Source organism: Coregonus clupeaformis, chromosome 29 (assembly GCF_020615455.1).
Source record: "Coregonus clupeaformis isolate EN_2021a chromosome 29, ASM2061545v1, whole genome shotgun sequence".
Taxonomy (NCBI): domain Eukaryota; kingdom Metazoa; phylum Chordata; class Actinopteri; order Salmoniformes; family Salmonidae; genus Coregonus; species Coregonus clupeaformis.
The window spans coordinates 39,292,569-39,316,023 of record NC_059220.1 but is presented as its reverse complement, the minus strand read 5'-3'; the positions used below and the strand labels follow the sequence as shown (position 1 = coordinate 39,316,023).

General features: G+C 43.5%; 1 protein-coding gene across 4 annotated transcripts in view; it reads left to right on the top strand.

Moving 5' to 3' along the window:
• Positions 1–23,455, top strand: part of LOC121571713 (ephrin type-A receptor 3-like) — a 687,439-nt gene that overhangs the window by 76,314 nt on the left and 587,670 nt on the right. For 3 of the 4 annotated variants that reach the window (XM_041883352.2, XM_041883351.2, XM_041883354.2), the window contains exons 7-13: positions 1,767–1,929; positions 2,124–2,226; positions 3,115–3,179; positions 3,652–3,777; positions 11,214–11,399; positions 17,926–17,987; positions 18,922–19,131. In XM_041883352.2, coding sequence (XP_041739286.2) covers positions 1,767–1,929; positions 2,124–2,226; positions 3,115–3,179; positions 3,652–3,777; positions 11,214–11,399; positions 17,926–17,987; positions 18,922–19,131 — 915 coding nt within the window. Of the gene's footprint in view, positions 1–1,766; positions 1,930–2,123; positions 2,227–3,114; positions 3,180–3,651; positions 3,778–6,967; positions 7,004–11,213; positions 11,400–17,925; positions 17,988–18,921; positions 19,132–23,455 lie in introns of those variants that run through there. The other variant, XM_041883355.2, reaches the window with a different exon arrangement.

Sequence of the window (23,455 nt, the reverse complement as noted above, 5' to 3'; positions counted from 1 at the left end):
GAAGTTGCACCATAAATCCCTGATGCACTCCATTAGTGGCTCTGAATTGTGTGTGTGTGTGTGTTTTTACAGTGTGTGTAAATGTGTGTCTGTGTGTGTGTTTTATAGTGTGTGTGTGAGTGGTGTGTGTAAAATATTCTGATCTGTATCGCTTCGCCAGTCTGTTATTGGGTCTATAAAGAGCGATGGCATCAGCTTATTGGACATGATGTTTGGTTTAGAGAGGGCTCTACAGCTTGGGTATAGTGTGTGTGTGTGTTTGTGTGTGTGTGTTTGTGTGTGTTCCTAGAGTTCTCTAGATGAAAGGGAGCCGTGATGAGGCGTGATGGCATTTGTTCGACATCTAGGTGCACTGGACAGAGACGATGTACTAATCAGAGAATATTAGCTGTATGGTCTGAACCCTCTTACCACACTCATCATCACATATTGAAAGTATACTCTGATCTACCATAGGCTCTTAGAGGAGGTGTCTACAGCAGGATAATATGCTGAGCTGTATTTCAAAAGACCAGCCAAGAAATGTCAAATTAAAACATTTCAAGTCTTAGCCTATGTATGTTGCCAACGTGTATTTGTAGAAGATCAACTCACCATATGGGCATTGCTTAAATGGTCTGCTCTGCTCTTACATACATTAGCTTTTTATTCTTTATTTTCTTCTGATTAGTGGAAGAGAAAACATTTCTAACCATAGCCTGTCCCTTATCTGGCAACACTTGACAATTACACACACACACACACACACACACACACACACACACACACACACACACACACACACACACACACACACACACACACACACACACACACACACACACACACACACACACACACACACACACACACACACCAGGGTACCAGCCTTCATCAACAGGCCAGTTAGTGTGGCTAGAGGGTCTAGGCATATGAAACATAATAGAGTTGCTCTGTTATTTCTCTCCCTACCCACAATCCCATTCCCACCAATCTCACTTCTCATTAATTACTACAGTATGGGGAATGGAATCACTGTGTGTGTGTGTGTGTGTGTGTGTGTGTGTGGGGGGGTTTACTTAAAGGCCAAAGGAGAAGCCAATGTCTCTGTCTGGATCTCTGTCACTCCCCATAACAGTATGATCCCTGATCCACTGGCATGCAGCTCCTCTCCCCCTCTCTGGCTCAATAAGGACAGGGATGGTACGACAGCCAATATAAGCTTTAAGGCTCGGACACTCAGGGAATCCTATACATCTCTGTGGATCCCTCCTCTCTCCCTTCTGTACCGTCCCCACATCTGGAAACAATGGCTGAAAGTAGACCCGAACAGTAAATCTAGTTCCGTTAGGCTGGTGGAGGGATCAGGGCGGCGCTAAGATTTGTAGAGAGACAAAATATTAAGATGGTAATTCACCATGGTGGGTTATGAGTTGGTGTGTGTGTGTGCATGCGTGTGTGTGTGTGTGTGTGCATGCGTGTGCGTGTGTGACCCTGATGGGTGACCCGATGTGTCAACAATCTCAGTGGACAGATGCATGTATACATTATTATATACATTCCTCCATGGACTGATAATAACCTCTCTCTCTATCTCTCTTTCTTTCTTTCTTTCTTTATTTCTCTCTCTCTCTCTCTCTCTCTCTCTCTCTCTCTCTCTCTCTCTCTCTCTCTCTCTCTCTCTTTCTTTCTTTTTCTCTCTCTCTCTCTCTTTTTCCCTATGTCTCACTCTCTCCCTCCCTCTCGCTCGCTCGCTCTCCCCTCCCCCTCCCCCTCACCCCCTGTAGCAAGAGCAGGAGACCAGCTACACCATCCTACGGTCTAAGGGTTGCAACGTGACGTTGGGTGGTCTAAAGGCAGACACCTCTTACCTGCTCCAGATCAGGGCCCGGACTGCAGCAGGCTACGGAGCCAGCAGCAGGAGCTTTGAGTTTGAGACAAGCCCTGACTGTAAGTACTGATCTGATCCCACCATATTAAATACAGTTGAAGAGTCTAAATACTGTATTTTGTATGTAATTCAACACCTAGTGATGGATGTCAGTGATTCAATAGTTAGATTTTTGGCATTGACCTGTGCCTGTATATGCTAACATCTATCTCTCTCCTGCCTTGTTCTCTGGTTTCTCTCTCCTCCCACCCAGCGTTCTCTATCTCAAGTGAGAGTAGTCAGGTGGTGTTGATAGCCATCTCCTCCTCTGTGGCCATCATCCTGCTCACCGTCCTCCTCTACGTGGTGATTGGCAGGTCTGTACACCAATCACAATGCACAAAACATTCTGTTAGCTCCAATTACATGTCTCTTTCTACACGGGGGGTCGGCCTACACATGCAGAGATATACTGTACTGTCTGAGGATGCTGTGGGAAGGCTAGATCCTATCCCTACTAATGCTAAATAATACCCCTATACCAGGATTCCCCAACTGGCGGCCCGCGGGTGATTTTATTTGCCCCCCCCCAAAAAAAGTTTTCTGTGCAAATTTATTTTATTTTATTGTTCCAGCATATCTGCTCCAAGTGATTTTGTGCCAAAGTATTGCCACGCATAATAGAGAGATATGTGATTGTATACAAATGTAAGCAAGGTTTGAAATGATTATATTTTAGTCAAATATTATATCTGTTTGGGCTTCTTGCAGTCAATTTGCCAGTCTACAAATTATTTGTAATTATGTTCTGGCCCCCCGACCATCCGCTCAAGACAAATCGTCCCCGCGACTGAATCTAGATGATGATCCCTGGTCTATACAGCATGCTCCTGTTGATTTTTTTCCTCTTGTGTGTGTATGGTGTGACGGCCCCAATGCGAGAGGTGTGTGTGTGTGTGCGTGCCTGCATGTGTAGGGTTGATGTTGGCAGTCAGTGCTGCAGTGAGAGTAGAACTCTCAGGCTCATTACTAGTCCAACAGATCCTGTTCTGGCTCACAGCAAAGAAAAACACACCATGGTAGACTGGACTGACTGCTGCTCTCCTCTGCACCCCCCTCCCCCCACACACACACACACACACACACATACACTGCACACACACACAATCAATGTGCTATGCCCTCTGATGTACGGCAAGGAAAAGGGTAAAGTGAAGGCTGATGGGTAAAGGTGTGACCTTAATCTCTATCATTGTTACTGACAGGTTCTGTGGCTACAGCAAGTCTAAACACCCCGATGAAAAGAGACTGCACTTTGGCAACAGTCACCGTAAGTGCACTCTCCTCCCCTCTCTCTGTCTGTCTCTTTCTATGTCTCTCTGTCTGTCTATCGTTCTTCTAAAATACATTGAGTCATTCTCCCCCTACCTCAGCATTAGTTAGGTACGGGGCCAGTGTGTTTGTGTACAATATAAGCCATCTCCTGATTGGGGTTTATTTGAACAGAAACATGTTTTCCTAGGGGGCTGGCCACACTCATAAACCAACCTAGTGTTGTTCTTACATGGGAACGTTTGACTGGCCTTATTGATGAGCCGGTCATCCATACATGTCACATGACGTCCCTTATCCATGACGTCACTTATCCATACATGACGTAATGTGTTTTGTGACCCAGCCAAAGTCTCTCGTCTCCACTGCCTATTCCTATAGCTAACACAATCTACTAACACACACACACACACACACCTTCTGGTTCTCCCAATAAGACTATTGCCAACTCTTTCCCTCTCCCTCCTCAGTGCGTCTGCCAGGTATAAGGACCTATGTAGACCCTCACACTTATGAAGACCCCAGTCAGGCCGTCCATGAGTTTGCCAAGGAGCTGGATGCTTCCTGTATCGCCATCGACAAGGTGGTGGGAGCAGGTGAGACAAGAGACATCACACACACCTGGACACACACACGCACACAACACACATACACGCACACACACACATACACACAAACACATATGCATTCACACACATTTCAATAACACATAGCATTCAGATACGGTTACCTAAGACATTTTGAACCAAATTTCCACATTAAATTCACAGGGATCCCAAATATATGTCACACACATTGGCATTCAGAGGCACAAAGAGAACCTATTTGAGAGTGAAGTGTGTTTGTTCTAAATGTGGTGAGAATGAGATTCATTTAACACCTCAGCTGGAGATTGCTTCATTTTACTCCTCTCCTGCTACAGAGGGAGGGAGGGAGAGGCAGGGAAGGGAGGGAGGAAGGAAGGGAAGAAGAATGAGGGATGGGCGGTGGTATGGATATAGGGATGGATTGAGAGATGGCCGGAAGGGGAATGGAGGAAGTGAGAAGGATTGATGGATGGAGAAAGGGGATGTAGAAGGAGTCCTCGCTGCCTCACTGCATTTAATAGAGTGCATGCTGCTGGAGCAGAGGACTATGGGTAATGGTACCGCACCTCCAGATGGGATATTATTTTACACCCCCCACAGCTCCCTCTCTCTTCTCCTTTCTCCTCTCTACCTCTCTCCTTCCTCCACATCTCCTCTCTCTCCTGTTCCCTCTCCCCCTGATGTCTTCAGCAGGAGTGTAGACATGAAGTTAATGCATTGTGATTCATGGGAATAGCAAGCAGTGGGAGAGCACACATAGACACACACACACACACACACACACACAGCAGCATGTTAGTCTCCTAAGTCCCTCTGGCTGTAAAGCCATCATACAGACATCACTCTGCAGGACCTGCACTTACACTGTAGAATGCAGTATACACTCCCTCTGGAGTCAAGCAGTTCCTGTAGATCAGGGGTGTCAAACTCATTTTGCCCCGGGGGGCGCATTCGGTCTTCAACGAGGTCCGGAGGGCTGCACTGAAAATTTGTTATATTTCCTTGCTGTCAAAATGTGCAAAAAATAGTCCTCTGTCTATCGTTTTTGGAATTGTTTATGCTCCTTGACTGTCTAGCTTTAATTTCTGTGATTATTAGCGAGCTGGACACAGTCAAGAAACTGTAACATATACCTGTGTATATATATATATTAACATATACCTGTGTGTGTATATATATAAATATTAACATATACCTGTGTATATATATATATTAACATATACCTGTGTGTATATATATATATATATTAACATATACCTGTGTGTATATATATACACAGTGCATTCGGAAAGTATTCAGACCCCTTGACTTTTTCCACATTTTGTTACATTACAGCCTTATTCTAAAATGGATGAAATTGTTTTTTCCCCTCATCAATCTACACACAATACCCCATAATGACAAAGCAAAAACAGGGTTTTAGAAATGTGTGCAAATTTCTAGACCTTTTGCAATGAGACTCGAAATTGAGCTCAGGTGCATCCTGTTTCCATTGATCATCCATGAGCTCTGAATACTTATGTAAATAAGGTATTTCAGTTTTTTATTATTAATACATTTGCAAACATTTCTAAAACCTTGTTTTCGCTTTGTCATTATGGGGTATAGTGTGTAGATTGATGAGGAAAAAAACAATTTAATCCATTTTAGAATAAGGCTGTAACGTACAGTGGGGGAAAAAAGTATTTAGTCAGCCACCAATTGTGCAAGTTCTCCCACTTAATAGGTACACGTCAACTATGACAGACAAAATGAGGAAAAAAAATCCAGAAAATCACATTGTAGGATTTTTAATGAATTTATTTGCAAATTATGGTGGAAAATAAGTATTTGGTCAATAACAAAAGTTTCTCAATACTTTGTTATATACCCTTTGTTGGCAATGACACAGGTCAAACGTTTTCTGTAAGTCTTCACAAGGTTTTCACACACTGTTGCTGGTATTTTGGCCCATTCCTCCATGCAGATCTCCTCTAGAGCAGTGATGTTTTGGGGCTGTCGCTGGGCAACACAGACTTTCAACTCCCCTCCAAAGATTTTCTATGGGGTTGAGATCTGGAGACAGGCTAGGCCACTCCAGGACCTTGAAATGCTTCTTACGAAGCCACTCCTTCGTTGCCCGGGCGGTGTGTTTGGGATCATTGTCATGCTGAAAGACCCAGCCACGTTTCATCTTCAATGCCCTTGCTGATAGAAGGAGGTTTTCACTCAAAATCTCACAATACATGGCCCCATTCATTCTTTCCTTTACACGGATCAGTCGTCCTGGTCCCTTTGCAGAAAAACAGCCCCAAAGCATGATGTTTCCACCCCAATGCTTCACAGTAGGTATGGTGTTCTTTGGATGCAACTCAGCATTCATTGTCCTCCAAACACGACGAGTTGAGTTTTTACCAAAAAGTTATATTTTGGTTTCATCTGAACATATGACATTCTCCCAATCCTCTTCTGGATCATCCAAATGCACTCTAGCAAACTTCAGACGGGCCTGGACATGTACTGGCTTAAGCAGGGGGACACGTCTGGCACTGCAGGATTTGAGTCCCTGGCGGCGTAGTGTGTTACTGATGGTAGGCTTTGTTACTTTGGTCCCAGCTCTCTGCAGGTCATTCACTAGGTCCCCCTGTGTGGTTCTGGGATTTTTGCTCACCGTTCTTGTGATCATTTTGACCCCACGGGGTGAGATCTTGCGTGGAGCCCCAGATCGAGGGAGATTATCAGTGGTCTTGTATGTCTTCCATTTCCTAATAATTGCTCCCACAGTTGATTTCTTCAAACCAAGCTGCTTACCTATTGCAGATTCAGTCTTCCCAGCCTGGTGCAGGTCTACAATTTTGTTTCTGGTGTCCTTTGACAGCTCTTTGGTCTTGGCCATAGTGGAGTTTGGAGTGTGACTGTTTGAGGTTGTGGACAGGTGTCTTTTATACTGATAACAAGTTCAAACAGGTGCCATTAATAAGTTACAGGTCTGTGAGAGCCAGTAATCTCGCATGTTTGTAGGTGACCAAATACTTTTTTTCCACCATAATTTGCAAATAAATTCATTAAAAATCCTACAATGTGATTTTCTGGATTTTTTTTTCTCAATTTGTCTGTCATAGTTGATGTGTACCTATGATGAAAATTACAGGCCTCTCTCATCTTTTTAAGTGGGAGAACTTGCACAATTCGTGGCTGACTAAATACTTTTTTTCCCCAGTGTAACTGTCACGACTTCCTCCAAAGCTCCCTCCTCTCCTTGTTCGGGCAGGCTTCGGCGTTCGTCGTCACCGGCATTCTAGCCACTGCTGCTCCATATCTCATCATTCCATTTGTCTTGTCTTGTCAATTACACACACCAGGTTCATATTCCCCTCATTAGTATGTGTTTAAGTGTTCCCTCTGCCCCCCTTGTCCTTGTGGGTGATTGTTTATTGTGAGGATTAGTAGCTTGGTTGAGCTCATTATTTTGTATTGCCGGGGTATTTTCCCCGTGTGCATGTTTGTTCCATTGCGCCTGTTTTGCGCACTGGACTGGTTACACTGGATTACGGAATAAACTCTGTATACTATGATTTACCCTCCTGCGCCTGACTCCTTCAAATCACGCATCACAGTAACAAAATGTGGAACAAGTCAAGGGGTCTGAATACTTTCCAAATACACTGTATATGTATATATGGGAGAAACTCCCCAAATACAGGTGTGCCAAGCTTGTAGCGTCATACCCAAGAAGACTCGAGGCTGTAATCGCTGCCAAAGGTGCTTAGACAAAGTACTGAGTAAAGGGTCTGAATACTTATGTAAATGTTATATTTCAGTTTATTTTATTTTTTAATAAATGTGCTAAAATTTCTAAAAACCTGTTTTTGCTTCGTCATTATGGATTATTGTGTGTAGATTGATGAGGGGGGAAAAACTATTTAATAAATTTTAGAATAAGGCTGTAACGTAACAAAATGTGAGAGAAGTCAAGGGGTCTGAATACTTTCTGAATGCACTGTATATATTATTCAAAAAATGTTACGCAAACCACCCGGGAGCCATATTGGACCCCCTCGCGGGCCGTGTATTTGACACCCCTGCTGTAGATCTTAAATACTCTCTCTTTCTCTTGCCAAACGATGACTGGATGACTGTTTTAAAACATAAGGCAGATGCATCACCTTACAGATGACCTGCAGACATCAAAGCCTAAGAAAGCAGAGTGAGAGTTAGTGTCATTAATCAAATATCTTCTCCTGCTTATCAGAGGAGTGGATGGAGGATGGAGGGTAGGGTAATACTGACCCTGGTGCTGGTCATCTCCCAATCTGTCCACTGGCCAACCACAGCCCAGTTGTGACCCCGCTCCCTTAGCCCAGCAGGCTGCGTGCTGCTCTGTTTGGACAGCCTGTAATTATTCTGCTAAGTTCTTCCAGACCCAATCTCAGGCCAGTACTAATGACCCTCTGAGTGTGCGTGTGTGATATGCCTCCTTGCGTGTGTGTGTCTCTGACTCCGTACCGATCCTGCGTCTCTGATCCAACTCCGCTATGGGAAATGATCATACAGGAGAGAGGGCTTGGCATGTTTTAGCTGTGACATCACTGTCCTACACAAATACACACCCTCTCCTCTCTAGCCAAGTCCCTGTCACCAGCCATATCAGAGTGATGCTTGACCTCCCCTTCTGACTTTGAAGTGGTCTCTCTACCACAATGTCCTGCCTAGTGAATCTATCCAAGAAAGAAGACGAGTACATTTACATTTTAGTCATTTAGCAGACGCTCTTATCCAGAGCGACTTACAGTTAGTGAGTGCATACATTTTCATACTGGCCCCCCGTGGGAAACGAACCCACAACCCTGGCATTGCAAGCGCCATACTCTACCAACTGAGCTACAGGGGACTAGCCAGATCAGCATTGTACATCAGGACGCACAACTCCAACGCGTTTCAACTTCTAGAGTCTTCCTCGGTCAGCGTTGTGTCTCTAGAGATAGACGTGGGGACAAGTAAAGGTCACATGACAGGAAAATAAACTACACTACCGGTCAAAAGTTTTAGAACACCTACTCAAGTAAGGGTTTTTCTTTATTTTTACTATTTTCTACATTGTAGAATAATAGTGAAGACATCAAAACTATGAAATAACACATGGAATCATGTAGCAACCAAAAAGGTGTTAAACATATCAAAATATATTTTATATTTGAGATTCTTCAAATAGCACCCTTTGCCTTGATGACAGCTTTGCACACGCTTGGCATTCTCTCAACCAGCTTCATGAGGTAGTCACCTGGAATTTATTTCAATTAACAGGTGTGCCTTCTTAAAAGTTAATTTGTGGAAGTATTTCCTTCTTAATGCGTTTGAGCCAATCAGTTGTGTTGTGACAAGGTAGGGGGGTATACAGACAATAGCCCTATTTGGAGCTGTGAGGGGAACGGCACCTCCGTACCTTCAGGCTCTGATCAGTCCCTACACCCAAACGAGGGCATTGCGTTCATCCACCTCTGGCCTGCTGGCTCCCCTACCTCTGCTGAAGCACAGTTCTCGCTCAGCCCAGTCAAAACTGTTCGCTGCTCTGGCACCCCAATGGTGGAACAAGCTCCCTCACGACGCCAGGACAGCGGAGTCACTCACCACCTTCCGGAGACATTTGAAACCCCACCTCTTTAAGGAACACCTGGGATAGGATAAAGTAATCCTTCTAACCCCCCCTTCCCCCCCACAAAAAATAAAAAATAAAAATATAAATTGTCAAGTGGTTATCCCACTGGCTATAAGGTGAATGCACCAATTTGTAAGTCGCTCTGGATAAGAGCGTCTGCTAAATGACGTAAATGTAAATGTAAATGTAAAAGACCAAGTCCATATTGTGGCAAGAACAGCTCAAATAAGCAAAGAGAAACGACAGTCCATCATTGCTTTAAGACATGAAGGTCAGTTAATGCGGAAAATGTCAAGAACCTCAAGTGCAGTCGCAAAAACCATCAAGCGCTATGATGAAACTGGCTCTCATGAGGACCGCCACAGGAATGGAAGACCCAGAGTTACCTCTGCTGCAGAGGATAAGTTCATTAGAGTTACCAGCCTCAGAAATTGCAGCCCAAATAAAGTTCAAGTAACAGACACATCTCAACATCAACTGTTCAGAGGAGACTATGTGAATCAGCCCTTCATTGTCGAATTGCTGCAAAGAAACCACTACTAAAGGACACCAATAAGAAGCAGAGACTCGCTTGGGCCAAGAAACACGAGCAATGGACATTAGACCGATGCTGGAGAAAGTGGGCTGCTAGAGGGTAGTTCTCATCCTTGCGTCTAATAGAGCTTTTGTGTTCTTTGATCCTATCCACCAGAGAAACTATCCACCAGAGAGGCTCCATACCTCAGAGGGATAGTACAGCTGGATCATACTGTATATGTCCTCACTATGCTGGAATGATACTGTATATGTCCTCACTATGCTGGAATGATACTGTATATGTCCTCACTATGCTGGAATGATACTGTATATGTCCTCACTATGCTGGAATGATACTGTATATGTCCTCACTATGCTGGAATGATACTGTATATATCACGTTTCAGGAGAAGACCCAGATGCAGACAGTGTTGAAGTAACAAAAGTTTATTACAAAAACGGGGGGCAGGCAAAGGACAGGTCAAGGGCAGGCAGAGGTCAGTAATCCAGATCAGAGTCCAAAAGGTACAGAACGGCAGGCAGGCTCAGGGTCAGGGCAGGCAGAATGGTCAAAACCGGGAAAACTTGAAAACAGGAACTTGAAAAAGACCGGTGCAAGGGGAAAACCGCTGGTAGGCTTGACGAAACAAAACGAACTGGCAACAGACAAACAGAGAACACAGGTATAAATACACTGGGGATAATGGGGAAGATGGGCGACACCTGGAGGGGGTGGAGACAATCAGACAGGTGAAACAGATCAGGGTGTGACAGTATATGTCCTCACTATGCTGGAATGATAATTGGTCAGCTCTGATGAGTGTCATAGTGCTTTATATGATATGGAAAGGAGAACGGTAGCTCCTGTGTAGCTCAGTTGGTAGAGCATGGTGCTTGCAACGCCAGGGTTGTGGGTCCGATTCCTACGGGGGGCCAGTATGAAAAAATGTATGCACTCACTTACTGTAAGTCGCTCTGGATAAGAGCGTCTGCTAAATGACTAAAATATAAATGTAAGGGGCATTTATAGACTGTGGCCAATGTAGTCAAGCTTCAATTAGTCATTGTTATCTCAATGAGGGAAATGGTTTCCAATAAATACATATGACTGCACATGCTTATAATGGCCTAATTTGTGTGGTTATGAAATTAGGCAAGAATTTCTGACTGGTGTAGTCCAAATGAAATAAATTATAACAGTTATTCTGATTGAAAGTCATCAATAATAGATCGTAGCCTCAGGTCCTTGGTGTCAGTGCGTGTGTGTTATTAACCCTCTGTGTGTGTTTTTTAGGTGAGTTTGGGGAGGTGTGCAGCGGTCGTCTGCGTCTGCCCAGTAAGAAGGAGATCTGTGTGGCAATCAAGACGCTGAAGGCAGGATACACCGACAAACAGAGGCGGGACTTCCTGTCCGAGGCGTCAATCATGGGACAGTTTGACCATCCAAATATCATCAGGCTGGAGGGAGTGGTCACCAGGAGTACGTACAGACCATATCTTACTATACAATCAAAATGAGAGAAAAAAAAAACATATCACTCATTAAATATTGGCGTGACATTTATGTATGAATGAAGTATGCTATGCCTGGCCAGAGGGAGCCTAAAGAATCCTGCCCAGAAAACAACCTTGGACAGAATGTGTTGTTAGTTATACACTGAACAATGCTATGAAACTGGCCAACACCTTTACAAGAGAAGCCATTTTTATTGAGTTCTATTGGCTTGAATCTCACCCTCCCTCCTGAGGCTCCTTAACACAGCTATTCTCACACACTCACACATTCTCAGCCTCTTAAAGGTAATTACTTGAAAAACTGTGAAATAATTACTTTGACCTCTGGTCCACAATCAGAGTCAGTCTCCACATCACAGCGCTCTCCGCCTGTTAACTCACTCTGGCCTGGTGCATGCACGTACGTACACACACACACACACACACACACACACACACACACACACACACATTATACTGCAATTTTGGCCATGTCGTTATACTGAAGAGTTAAACCTATAAAATATCTCCCTCTGATCGCTCTACAGCAGATGAACTGATCAGTTTAAAGGAACAAGCAGGCTTGTAAAACTCACAGTAAAACTTTACAGAGGTTAGCCAGCTCTGGTCAACTTGACCAGCAGGCCAGAACAGATCTGTTTTAATAATGTTTCATATCCAGTTGTAGCCCAGCCACGGAATTCTGAATCATGATATACTGTAGTTGAAAATAATTATACGATAGGGCTGGACGCTATGGGCCAAAAATCGAATTGCGTTTTTTTTAACCAAATATTGTGAATGCGAATTGACTTGTGATATACAAAACACTGAACTGTGGAAATAGAAATATAATGATTTAAAAGCAACGTGGAAAGCAGCATCGTTCTTCTTTGGAACAATCCGTTGACTGCATTTGAACAGCTGCAAGAGTAGAGAGGGAGAGAGATGACAAATGGAGAGACGACAAACGGAGTAAACTATAAAAATGGACGTTACACTCAGTGGCAATTCAAAAAATTGCATGCGATATATACTGAGTGTACAAAACATTAGGAACACCTGCTCTTTTCATGACATAGACTGACCAGGTGAATCCAGGTGAAAGCAATAATCCCTTGTTGAGGTCACTTGTTAAATCAACTACAAACAGTGTAGATGAAGGGGAGTAAAATGATTTTTAAGCCTTGTGACAATTGAGACATGGATTGTGTATGTGTGCCATTCAGAGGGTGAATGGGCAAGACAAAATATGTATGTGCTTTTGAACGGGGTATGGTAGTAGGTGCCAGGCGCACCAGTTTGAGTGTGTCAAGAACAGTAACGCTGCAGGGTTTTTCACGCTTAACAGTTTCTTGTGTGTATCAAGAATGGTCCACCACCCAAAGGACATCCAGCCAACTTGACTCAACTGTGGGAAACATTGGAGTCAGCATGGGCCAGCATCCCTGTGGAATGCTTTCGACACCTTGTAGAGTCCATGTCCCGACGAATTGAGACTGTTCTGAGGGCAAAAGGGGGTACAAACTCAAAATTAGGAAGGTGTTCCTAATGTTTTGTACATTCAGTGTAGATCTCTGTGATATGGATATTGCACATGTCAATATTGGGATTTCAATGTGAATTAGATTAATTATGCAGCCCTATTATACGATATATTTAATGATATGTAAAAAAAAAAAAAAAGGTTTACTTGGTTGCCTAGAAGAAGTTCTACTGAAGTTCTTAATATCCATAATGCTTATGATATGGTTCTTGCACATATTTTCTCTAAATTGTTTTTGGCCATGGAATCTAAGTTCTCCTGAAAAACAGACTAAAAGCTAGAAAAGGAAATCCTGTGTATTCTAGTTGACAGTTTAGATAAAGCCACTGTGCTGTGTGAAAACTGATGTCTCTCAGCATTATGACAGGACCAGTTACTCAGCAAAGTCAGTGAAAACCCACTCAGTTTCCCATTCATCTGGCTGTAAATATAATCTGGAGAGGAATGTCTCATCATATTCTATTTGTCTAATAAATATTCCATCACTCTGACTATTAAAGTCTTGATGGTGAATAATGCCAGAGTTAATTGCAAATGTTTCTTTCTGTTTCTTTCTGTTTTTAGGATAGAATGATGGGAAAACATAGTAACGTGTGTGTGTGTGTGTGTCTGCGTGTTGGAGGGGTACTCTATGATTGAGAGCAGGCTCTTAGATCCTGTCTGTGCTCTAGGGTGATTTATTAACCCAGTCCTGTTCATTCTTAATAATCCAGAGACTTTCACACCTCATTAGGCTTGCTGCTGCTTTTGGCTGCACCGCACACACACACACACACACACACACACACACACACACACACACACACACACACACACACACACACACACACACACACACATACGCATGCATTGCATGCACATACAGTACGCACAAACACACCAGGGTTTCCATTAGCCGGTAATAGCCAGCTTTTGGGCGATAAAAAAATTGTAAATAAATAAAATTGCCACTGGCCAATTGTAAGGGAGAAGAAGAAAAAATCCCATTGCGAAATAAAGCTTTTTAGCCTATTCATTAATAGAAATACCAGTCGATGTAAATACAGTGGGGGAAAAAAGTATTTAGTCAGCCACCAATTGTGCATGTTCTCCCACTTAAAAAGATGAGAGAGGCCTGTAATTTTCATCATAGGTACACATCAACTATGACAGACATATTGAGAAAAAAAGTCCAGAAAATCACATTGTAGGATTTTTTATGAATTTATTTGCAAATTATGGTGGAAAATAAGTATTTGGTCACCTACAAACAAGCAAGATTTCTGTCTCTCACAGACCTGTAACTTCTTCTTTAAGAGGCTCCTCTGTCCTCCACTCGTTACCTGTATTAATGGCACCTGTTTGAACTTGTTATCAGTATAAAAGACACCTGTCCACAACCTCAAACAGTCACACTCCAAACTCCACTATGGCCAAGACCAAAGAGCTGTCAAAGGACACCAGAAACAAAATTGTAGACCTGCACCAGGCTGGGAAGACTGAATCTGCAATAGGTAAGCAGCTTGGTTTGAAGAAATCAACTGTGGGAGCAATTATTAGGAAATGGAAGACATACAAGACCACTGATAATCTCCCTCGATCTGGGGTAAGATCTCACCCCGTGGGGTCAAAATGATCACAAGAATGGTGAGCAGAAATCCCAGAACCACACGGGGGGACCTAGTGAATGTCCTGCAGAGAGCTGGGACCAAAGTAACAAAGCCTACCATCAGTAACACACTACGCCGCCAGGGACTCAAATCCTGCAGTGCCAGACGTGTCCCCCTGCTTAAGCCAGTACATGTCCAGGCCCGTCTGAAGATTGCTAGAGTGCATTTGGATGATCCAGAAGAGGATTGGGAGAATGTCATATGGTCAGATGAAACCAAAATATAACTTTTTGGTAAAAACTCAACTCAGTCGTGTTTGGAGGACAAAGAATGCTGAGTTGCATCCAAAGAACACCATACCTACTGTGAAGCATGGGGGTGGAAACATCATGCTTTGGGGCTGTTTTTCTGCAAAGGGACCAGGACGACTGATCCGTGTAAAGGAAAGAATGAATGGGGCCATGTATCGTGAGATTTTGAGTGAAAACCTCCTTCCATCAGCAAGAGCATTGAAGATGAAACGTGGCTGGGTCTTTCAGCATGACAATGATCCCAAACACACCGCCCGGGCAATGAAGGAGTGGCTTCGTAAGAAGCATTTCAAGGTCCTGGAGTGGCCTAGCCAGTCTCCAGATCTCAACCCCATAGAAAATCTTTGGAGGGAGTTGAAAGTCCGTGTCGCCCAGCGACAGCCCCAAAACATCACTGCTCTAGAGGAGATCTGCATGGAGGAATGGGCCAAAATACCAGCAACAGTGTGTGAAAACCTTGTGAAGACTTACAGAAAACAAAGGGTATATAACAAAGTATTGAGAAACTTTTGTTATTGACCAAATACTTATTTTCCACCATAATTTGCAAATAAATTCATAAAAAATCCTACAATGTGATTTTCTGGATTTTTTTCCCTAATTTTGTCTGTCATAGTTGACGTGTACCTATGATGAAAATTTCAGGCCTCTCTCATCTTTTTAAGTGGGAGAACTTGCACAATTGGTGGCTGACTAAATACTTTTTTCCCCCACTGTACATTTGACTGGTCATGCTTATCGGTCTATGGCATAATTTAGTGGAATTAAATTGGCGCGTGTGTACAGTATATTCATTATATATCTTATTTATCACAAGTGTACAGACAGATACAGAGCCTTTGAGCCAGACAGCATCTCAAACAGCAAATTAACGTTTTACTACATATTATGAGGCATGTCTTACCTTGCTTCAAAGTAGCCATGCCAAAATCAGACCATATCCGTGGAAGCAATTATTTTATATCAACTTTCTTTCATTGTCCAGTAGCCAAAGGCACAATCCTAGTCATATTAGCAACCCATACTAGTTGTTGCATATTAGATCTCCCGTCTTTCTACATTTCTAACGGATATTTTCATCTCTGTCACATGAAACCGCTCACATGTGCGGTGAGCTTTTGACAACAGTGTTTTCCTCTAATTTCATTACGTAACGAACATTCACGCATAGCCTGCTGCCTTGTGCGTATTGCTGCCCTTATAATGTGAAGAAATAATAGTTTATCAACATTTTATGCTAAATGTTCTGATCTGTTGCATCAGACTCATTGCTTTTTTATTTGTTATGTAGCCTAGGCCTACTGGTTGGATGAATTTGGGATCCATCGTCCCACAACTGTCCCAGAGTCTGTTTGGAATAGGCTATTTCTTTCTCGACAAGCTGACCAATAGAATAGGTAAACTTTTCTACTATGGGGGATAGTAGATTGGTATAGGCTAGGAATTCTGCTGTTCGTTACTCGTCTTGTTGGCTGAGGAAAGTAAATGTGGACAATTATTCTAACATCTTCAAAGTGCGCATCAGAATTCGGTAAGAAGGACTGCACATTGTTGCATCCTCAACTTGCATGTTCTGTTAATATGAATTTCCGTAATCAAAATGAGATTTCTGTCATTCTGAGCACCGTGGGTGGACGCCCTAATCAGGTTACGTACCCAATGTATATGGGTCCGGTCAATTTCTCAAATGTCTGGTAAATTAAAATGCTGCCGGTCAAATGTCCGGAGCCACATTTTCCTAACGGAAGCACTGACACAGACACACGTGCGCACACACACACACAGAGAGGGGAGCAGAGGAGAGGATAAAAAGCGGAGGAGGTTTAGGGAATCTGTTTTATCTGAAACTATAAAGGCTGTCCTGTGAGGTGAATGGGCCAATCCATCACGACTTTCTATAGAGGGGGGTGTTGGGCCAATCCATCAGGGTCTTTTAGAGGGGGTGGTTTAACGATGTCTACGACTGTGTTTGGACCAGCAGTCTTTCTTATGTGAATGGAAGGTGCTGTTACTGTCTAGACGAGTTACAGGTTGGACTGTCAGTTAGTCAGCCCCTTATCACTACACTGTAAAAGCTAGACCTAGTGCTTGAGATGTAATGAAAAAGGTGTCTGCACTCACTTTAATTTTACAGTTCCAGGGTTTGTAATTTATGAGACTGTATTCTATAAGATGTGCTGGTACTCAAGCAGTAGAAAATGAAAGGTGCTGGTTGTGGTAAGGTTCAACCACTGCTCTGACCAAACCTAGTCTTGTTTTACTCACCATTAAATTGCAAGCAGTTTGTGAGGGAGACAGTTTTATTAATTGAAGTTTATTTTTCCAACAAGGGTTATAAATGTGTTTCTTTTTACAGCAGGTTCCATCATCCCCTTCCTCTGACAGATCTGAAAATGAGTTCTGCGTTGCCAGATGTGGAGTTTTACTTTGATACATTTACAACGTGCGTGACAGAGAGAGGGAGAGGGGGATGGAGGGAGATGGCGAGAGGGATGGGGAGGGTGCGGGAGAGCGATAGATAGAGAGAGACAAAGCAAAAGAGAGAGCGAGGGAGTGAGGGATGAAAGGGTGAAGAGGGAGAACACATATCCATCTGACACAAACCTGTCGTAACACCAGTGCTGTTCATTTGACTACAGCTGATTTAAAGTCATTTTCCCCCTCATTTCTATCTGTTCTAAACCTGATCGGCTCTGGTCTGGTCTGCTCTGGTCTGGTCTGCTCTGGTCAGCTCTGATCGGCTCTGGTCTGGTCTGCTCTGGTCTGGTCTGCTCTGGTCTGGTCTGCTCTAGTCTAGTGAACCAGGACCAGATGATAACACTACCGATTTATAGTAACTCTCTGCTGATGCTGGAATAAAGATGTCCCACTCTGACAGGTGACCCAGAGGACCTGTACACTCAGCCCTGCATGGTCCCTTTCATCCTGCCTGGAGGAAGCACTGCTGATCCCTGTGTGTGTGTGTGTGTGTGTGTGTGTGTGTGTGTGTGTGTGGTGTGTGTGCGTGCATGTGTTTTGCCAAATCTGAATAATTCTCTAACCTGTTAGTTTCTCTCTTCTCTCCAGGTAAACCTGTGATGATAGTGACTGAATACATGGAGAATGGATCCTTGGACAGCTTTCTGAAAGTGAGTCTAAAATATTACACAACTAAATTAGTTATCTTCACATTACCTTCATGCTTTCCACACCGGCCTATGGAGTTATCCCATGCATACCACTTTAGCTAACCAGAAACTCTGGCTTACTGAAATTAGCCGAAGCAAAACATCAAACCAACGTCAGAACAACATTAAATCAACATGACCAGACAGGAGTGTGTGTGAGTGTGTGTGTGTGTGTGTGAAGGTCCCGTTTTAGCAGTTTTCCACATGTGCCTGTGTGTCTGCACAGCATCGCTTCAGATTGAAAATGGAGTAATTGCAACCTTCTCCAGCTATTTCCTCTGGTTGTAGAGTGGCCTGGCTTTTATCACTGGGAACTGTCATACAACACACACACACACACACACACACACACACACACACACACACACACACACACACACACACACACACACAGTCATCCTGCTCCTCCACATCACATTACTGTACCTCATGTTTGTGTTATGACTATATGACTGTAGCAGCTTTGATCCGACTCCGCCTGTCTCTACCAGGTAGTCTGGCCTTTATATAGTGCCCTGGAAAACACCATCTATTTGGTCAAAGACTATGGCATGGTGTTGTCAAGCCTATTTGGTTGTGAGATGAGGATTGTACAATTCACCTTGAAATGGGCAAGTTAATGTCAGAGGTGATCTAAAAGGTTAATGTAATTGGTTTGGATATTGTAATATGAATGTTCCGCTGTAGTTTTTTTAAACAGAAAGGTCATATTCATTCTGTTTTTCAACCCAGTCACATCTGTTTTTAGAGGTATGACATTCCACCTGTGACTGATTCTATCTCTGTCTCTCTCTGTCTCTCTCTTTCTCTCTCTTTTGCTCTCTTTCTCTCCCTCTCCATCCTCTCTCCCTCCTCTCTTTTCACCCCCTCTTCCTCCTCTGCCTCCCCCTTGTAGAAACACGATGCCCAGTTTACTGGTATCCAGTTGGTGGGCATGCTGCGTGGCATCGTGTCAGGCATGAAGTACCTGTCTGACATGGGCTACGTCCACAGAGACCTGGCCGCCCGTAACATCCTGGTGAACAGCAACCTGGTGTGTAAGGTGTCTGACTTCGGCCTGTCCAGAGTCCTGGAGGACGACCCCGAGGCTGCTTACACCACACGGGTAAGACATGGTGGTCGGGTTTATCAATGACATCAGATGGGTGTAATAGTTGTTTCTGACAGAGGCATGATACTATGGGGTGGGAGTGTGCCTTGTAAGAACCACCTCTGTCCATAACTCTGGTGCCTAATAGTAAGTGGACACGTTGCTGTGGACAGAGAGAAATGTTATCACTGTCAGACATAGCTGAGCTGACTGACCTCTGTCTCAGGTTTACACAGAAGGGCATTGTCTCCCTCTCTCTATCTCTCACTCCCTTCTTTCTGTCGATCTATCTCCCCCTCGCCAGCCCTCGCAGTGAATACATGCTGTCCATGAGACAAATCACCTCATATGTCACACACACACACACACACACACACACACACACACACACACACACACACACACACATACACAAACTTCTGGCCTTGCAGCAGTGCAGAGCGAGGTAGCCAGTACATAAATAAAAGCTGGCCGAGATAACGCTAACATAAATTCACAACGGGCCTGTTTGTGTTCTCCTGAAGGATCATGGGAAAGGAATGACAAACATACCAGATAAGCAACATCAAGAGGCCTTTGACTGAGCCTAGTTTATCCAACCTATCACCATCTATATAACATACTGTGTGTGTGTGTGTGGTCACCTTGTGGCCTAACATTAGTATGCAGGGCTCTAAACTCTGTGTAATAACTGCTTCAGACCCCCATGTTAAATAAACACTCACAGAGCTATTACTTCACTCCCATAAACTCACTCCCTAAAATATGCTAATAGACTTCCCCTAGTGTGTCACTAGTAATAGAGCTGAGTTCCCATCCACTCTACAGCCACATTAATGTATCAGACCCAGCAGGACGTTCTCTCTCCCTCCCTCTTCTGTCAGACCACTCTGCTCTTCCGTGAGCCCCCTCCTGTCTGTCACTGTCTCACTGGTGTCATACTCTACTGTCATTATAGGTATAATCCTACTTCTCATGAGGCTGGCTGTGTTCATGTACACTCACCAGGGATTCAAGGGAGCAGAAGTAGTTTGTTTATTTGTGTGTGTGTGTGCATTCTTGTGTGTGTGTTTGCGTGCTTGCATGTGTGTGTGTGTGCATGTGTGTGTGCTCCTGCGTGTGTGTGAGTGAGGGCAGAAGTGGTTTGTTTTCTGAGGGCTGTGTGTTTAAAGAGAGCTGGCCAGGAGTTGTGTGACTTGGCCAGGAGGTCCGTTAGTGTTGGCTCCTCTGCTCTTTTCTCCGCTCTTTTCTTTTCCTCTCCTTTGTTGGCCTGATGCAGGCTAAGCCTTGAGTAAGTCCAGCAGCCCCCGGAGGGTAGACACAGAGCAGGAGAAACACAGGGTCAGCCTACAGGCTCCCTCTCTACCTCTCTTTCCTCCTCTCTCTACAGTTGCGAATGTATTCACCCCCTTGGCATTTTTCCTATTTTGTTGCCTTACAACCTGGAATTAAAATTGATTTTTTGGGGGTTTGTATCATTTGATTTACACAACATGCCTACCACTTTGAAGATACAAAATACATTTTTTTTGTGAAACAAACAAGAAATAAGACAAAAAAACAGAACACTTTAGCGTGCATAACCTTGTGCAGCAATTACATCTGCAAGTATCTTGGGGTATGTCTCTATAAGCTTGGCACATCTAGCCACTGGGATTTTTGCCCATTCTTCAAGGCAAAACTGCTCCAGCTCCTTCAAGTTGGATGGGTTCCGCTGGTGTACAACAATCTTTAAGTCATATCACAGATTCTCAATTCGATTGAGGTCTGGGCTTTGACTAGGCCATTCCAAGACATTTACATGTTACCCCTTAAACCACTCGAGTGTTGCTTTAGCAGTATGCTTAGGGTCATTGTCCTGCTGGAAGGTGAACCTCCGTCCCAGTCTCAAATCTCTGGAAGACTGAAACAGGTTTCCCTCAAAAATGTCCCTGTATTTAGCGCCATCCATCATTCCTTCAATTCTGACCAGTTTCCCAGTCCCTGCCAATGAAAAACATCATCTGACCAGATTACCTTCTTCCATATGTTTGGGGAGTCTCCCACATGCCTTTGGGTGAACACCAAACGTGTTTTTTTTTTTTTTTTCTTTAAGCAATGGCTTTTTTTCTGGCCACTCTTCCGTAAAGCCCAGCTCTGTGAAGTGTACGGCTTAAAGTGGTCCTATTGACATATACTCCAATCTCCGCTGTGGAGCTTTGCAGCTCCTTCAGGGTTATTTTTGGTCTCTCTTGGCAGGTTTTTTGTGGTGCCATATTCTTTCCATTTTTTATAATGGATTTAATGGTGCTCTGTGGGATGTTCAAAGTTTCTGATATTATTTTATAACCCATCCCTGATCTGTACTTCTCCTCTCCACAACTTTGTCCCTGACCTGTTTGGAGAACTCCTTGGTCTTCATGGTGCCACTTGCTTGGTGGTGCCCCTTGCTTAGTGGTGTTGCAGACTCTGGGGCCTTTCAGAACAGGTGTATATATACTGAGATCATGTGGCACTTAGATTGCACACAGGTGGACTTTATTTAACTAATTATGTGACTTCTGAAGGTAATTGGTTGCACCAGATCTTATTTAGGGGCTTCATAGCAAAGGGGGTGAACACATATGCATACATACATATCGCTTTAACTAGAGGAGGAGTTTGTGAATAAATTGAAATGTGATGACTGGGCATGGGTGTTGAAATACTTTCGTTGTGATTTCTCTCTCTCGCTCTCTCCCTCTCTCTCTCAATTCAATTTCAATTAATTTCAATTTCAATTTAAGGGGCTTTATTGGCATGGGAAACATGTGTTTACATTGCCAGAGCAAGTGAAATAGATTATAAACAAAAGTGAATGAAACAATAAAAAAATTAACAGTAAACATTACACTCACAAAAGTTCAAAAAGAATAAAGACATTTCAAGTGTCATTATGTATATATACAGTGTTGTAATGATGTGCAAATAGTTAAAGTACAAAAAGGAAAATAAATAAACATAAATATGGGTTGTATTTACAATGGTGTTTGTTCTTCACTGGTTGCCCTTTTCTTGTGGCAACAGGTCACAAATATTGCTGCTGTGATGGCACACTGTGGTATTTCATCCAATAGATATGGGAGTTTATCCAAATTGGATTTGTTTTCAAATTCTTTGTGGGTCTGTGTAATCTGAGGGAAGTACAGTGGGGAAAAAAAGTATTTAGTCAGCCACCAATTGTGCAAGTTCTCCCACTTAAAAAGATGAGAGACGCCTGTAATTTTCATCATAGGTACACGTCAACTATGACAGACAAATTGAGAAAAAAAATTCCAGAAAATCACATTGTACGATTTTTAATGAATTTATTTGCAAATTATGGTGGAAAATAAGTATTTGGTCACCTACAAACAAGCAAGATTTCTGGCTCTCACAGACCTGTAACTTCTTCTTTAAGAGGCTCCTCTGTCCTCCACTCGTTACCTGTATTAATGGCACCTGTTTGAACTTGTTATCAGTATAAAAGACACCTGTCCACAACCTCAAACAGTCACACTCCAAACTCCACTATGGCCAAGACCAAAGAGCTGTCAAAGGACACCAGAAACAAAATTGTAGACCTGCACCAGGCTGGGAAGACTGAATCTGCAATAGGTAAGCAGCTTGGTTTGAAGAAATCAACAGTGTGAGCAATTATTAGGAAATGGAAGACATACAAGAACACTGATAATCTCCCTCGATCTGGGGCTCCACGCAAGATCTCACCCCGTGGGGTCAAAATGATCACAAGAACGGTGAGCAAAAATCCCAGAACCACACGGGGGTCCTACTGAATGACCTGCAGAGAGCTGGGACCAAAGTAACAAAGCCTACCATCAGTAACACACTACGCCGCCAGGGACTCAAATCATGCAGTGCCAGACGTGTCCCCCTGCTTATGTCCAGGCCCGTCTGAAGTTTGCTAGAGTGCATTTGGATGATCCAGAAAAGGATTGGGAGAATGTCATATGGTCAGATGAAACCAAAATAGAACTTTTTTGTAAAAACTCAACTCGTCGTGTTTGGAGGACAAAGAATGCTGAGTTGCATCCAAAGAACACCATACCTACTGTGAAGCATGGTGGTGGAAACATCATGCTTTGGGGCTGTTTTTCTGCAAAGGGACCAGGACGACTGATCCGTGTAAAGGAAAGAATGAATGGGGCCATGTATCGTGAGATTTTGAGTGAAAACCTCCTTCCATCAGCAAGGGCATTGAAGATGAAACGTGGCTGGGTCTTTCAGAATGACAATGATCCGAAACACACCGCCCGGGCAACGAAGGAGTGGCTTCGTAAGAAGCATTTCAAGGTCCTGGAGTGGCCTAGCCAGTCCCCAG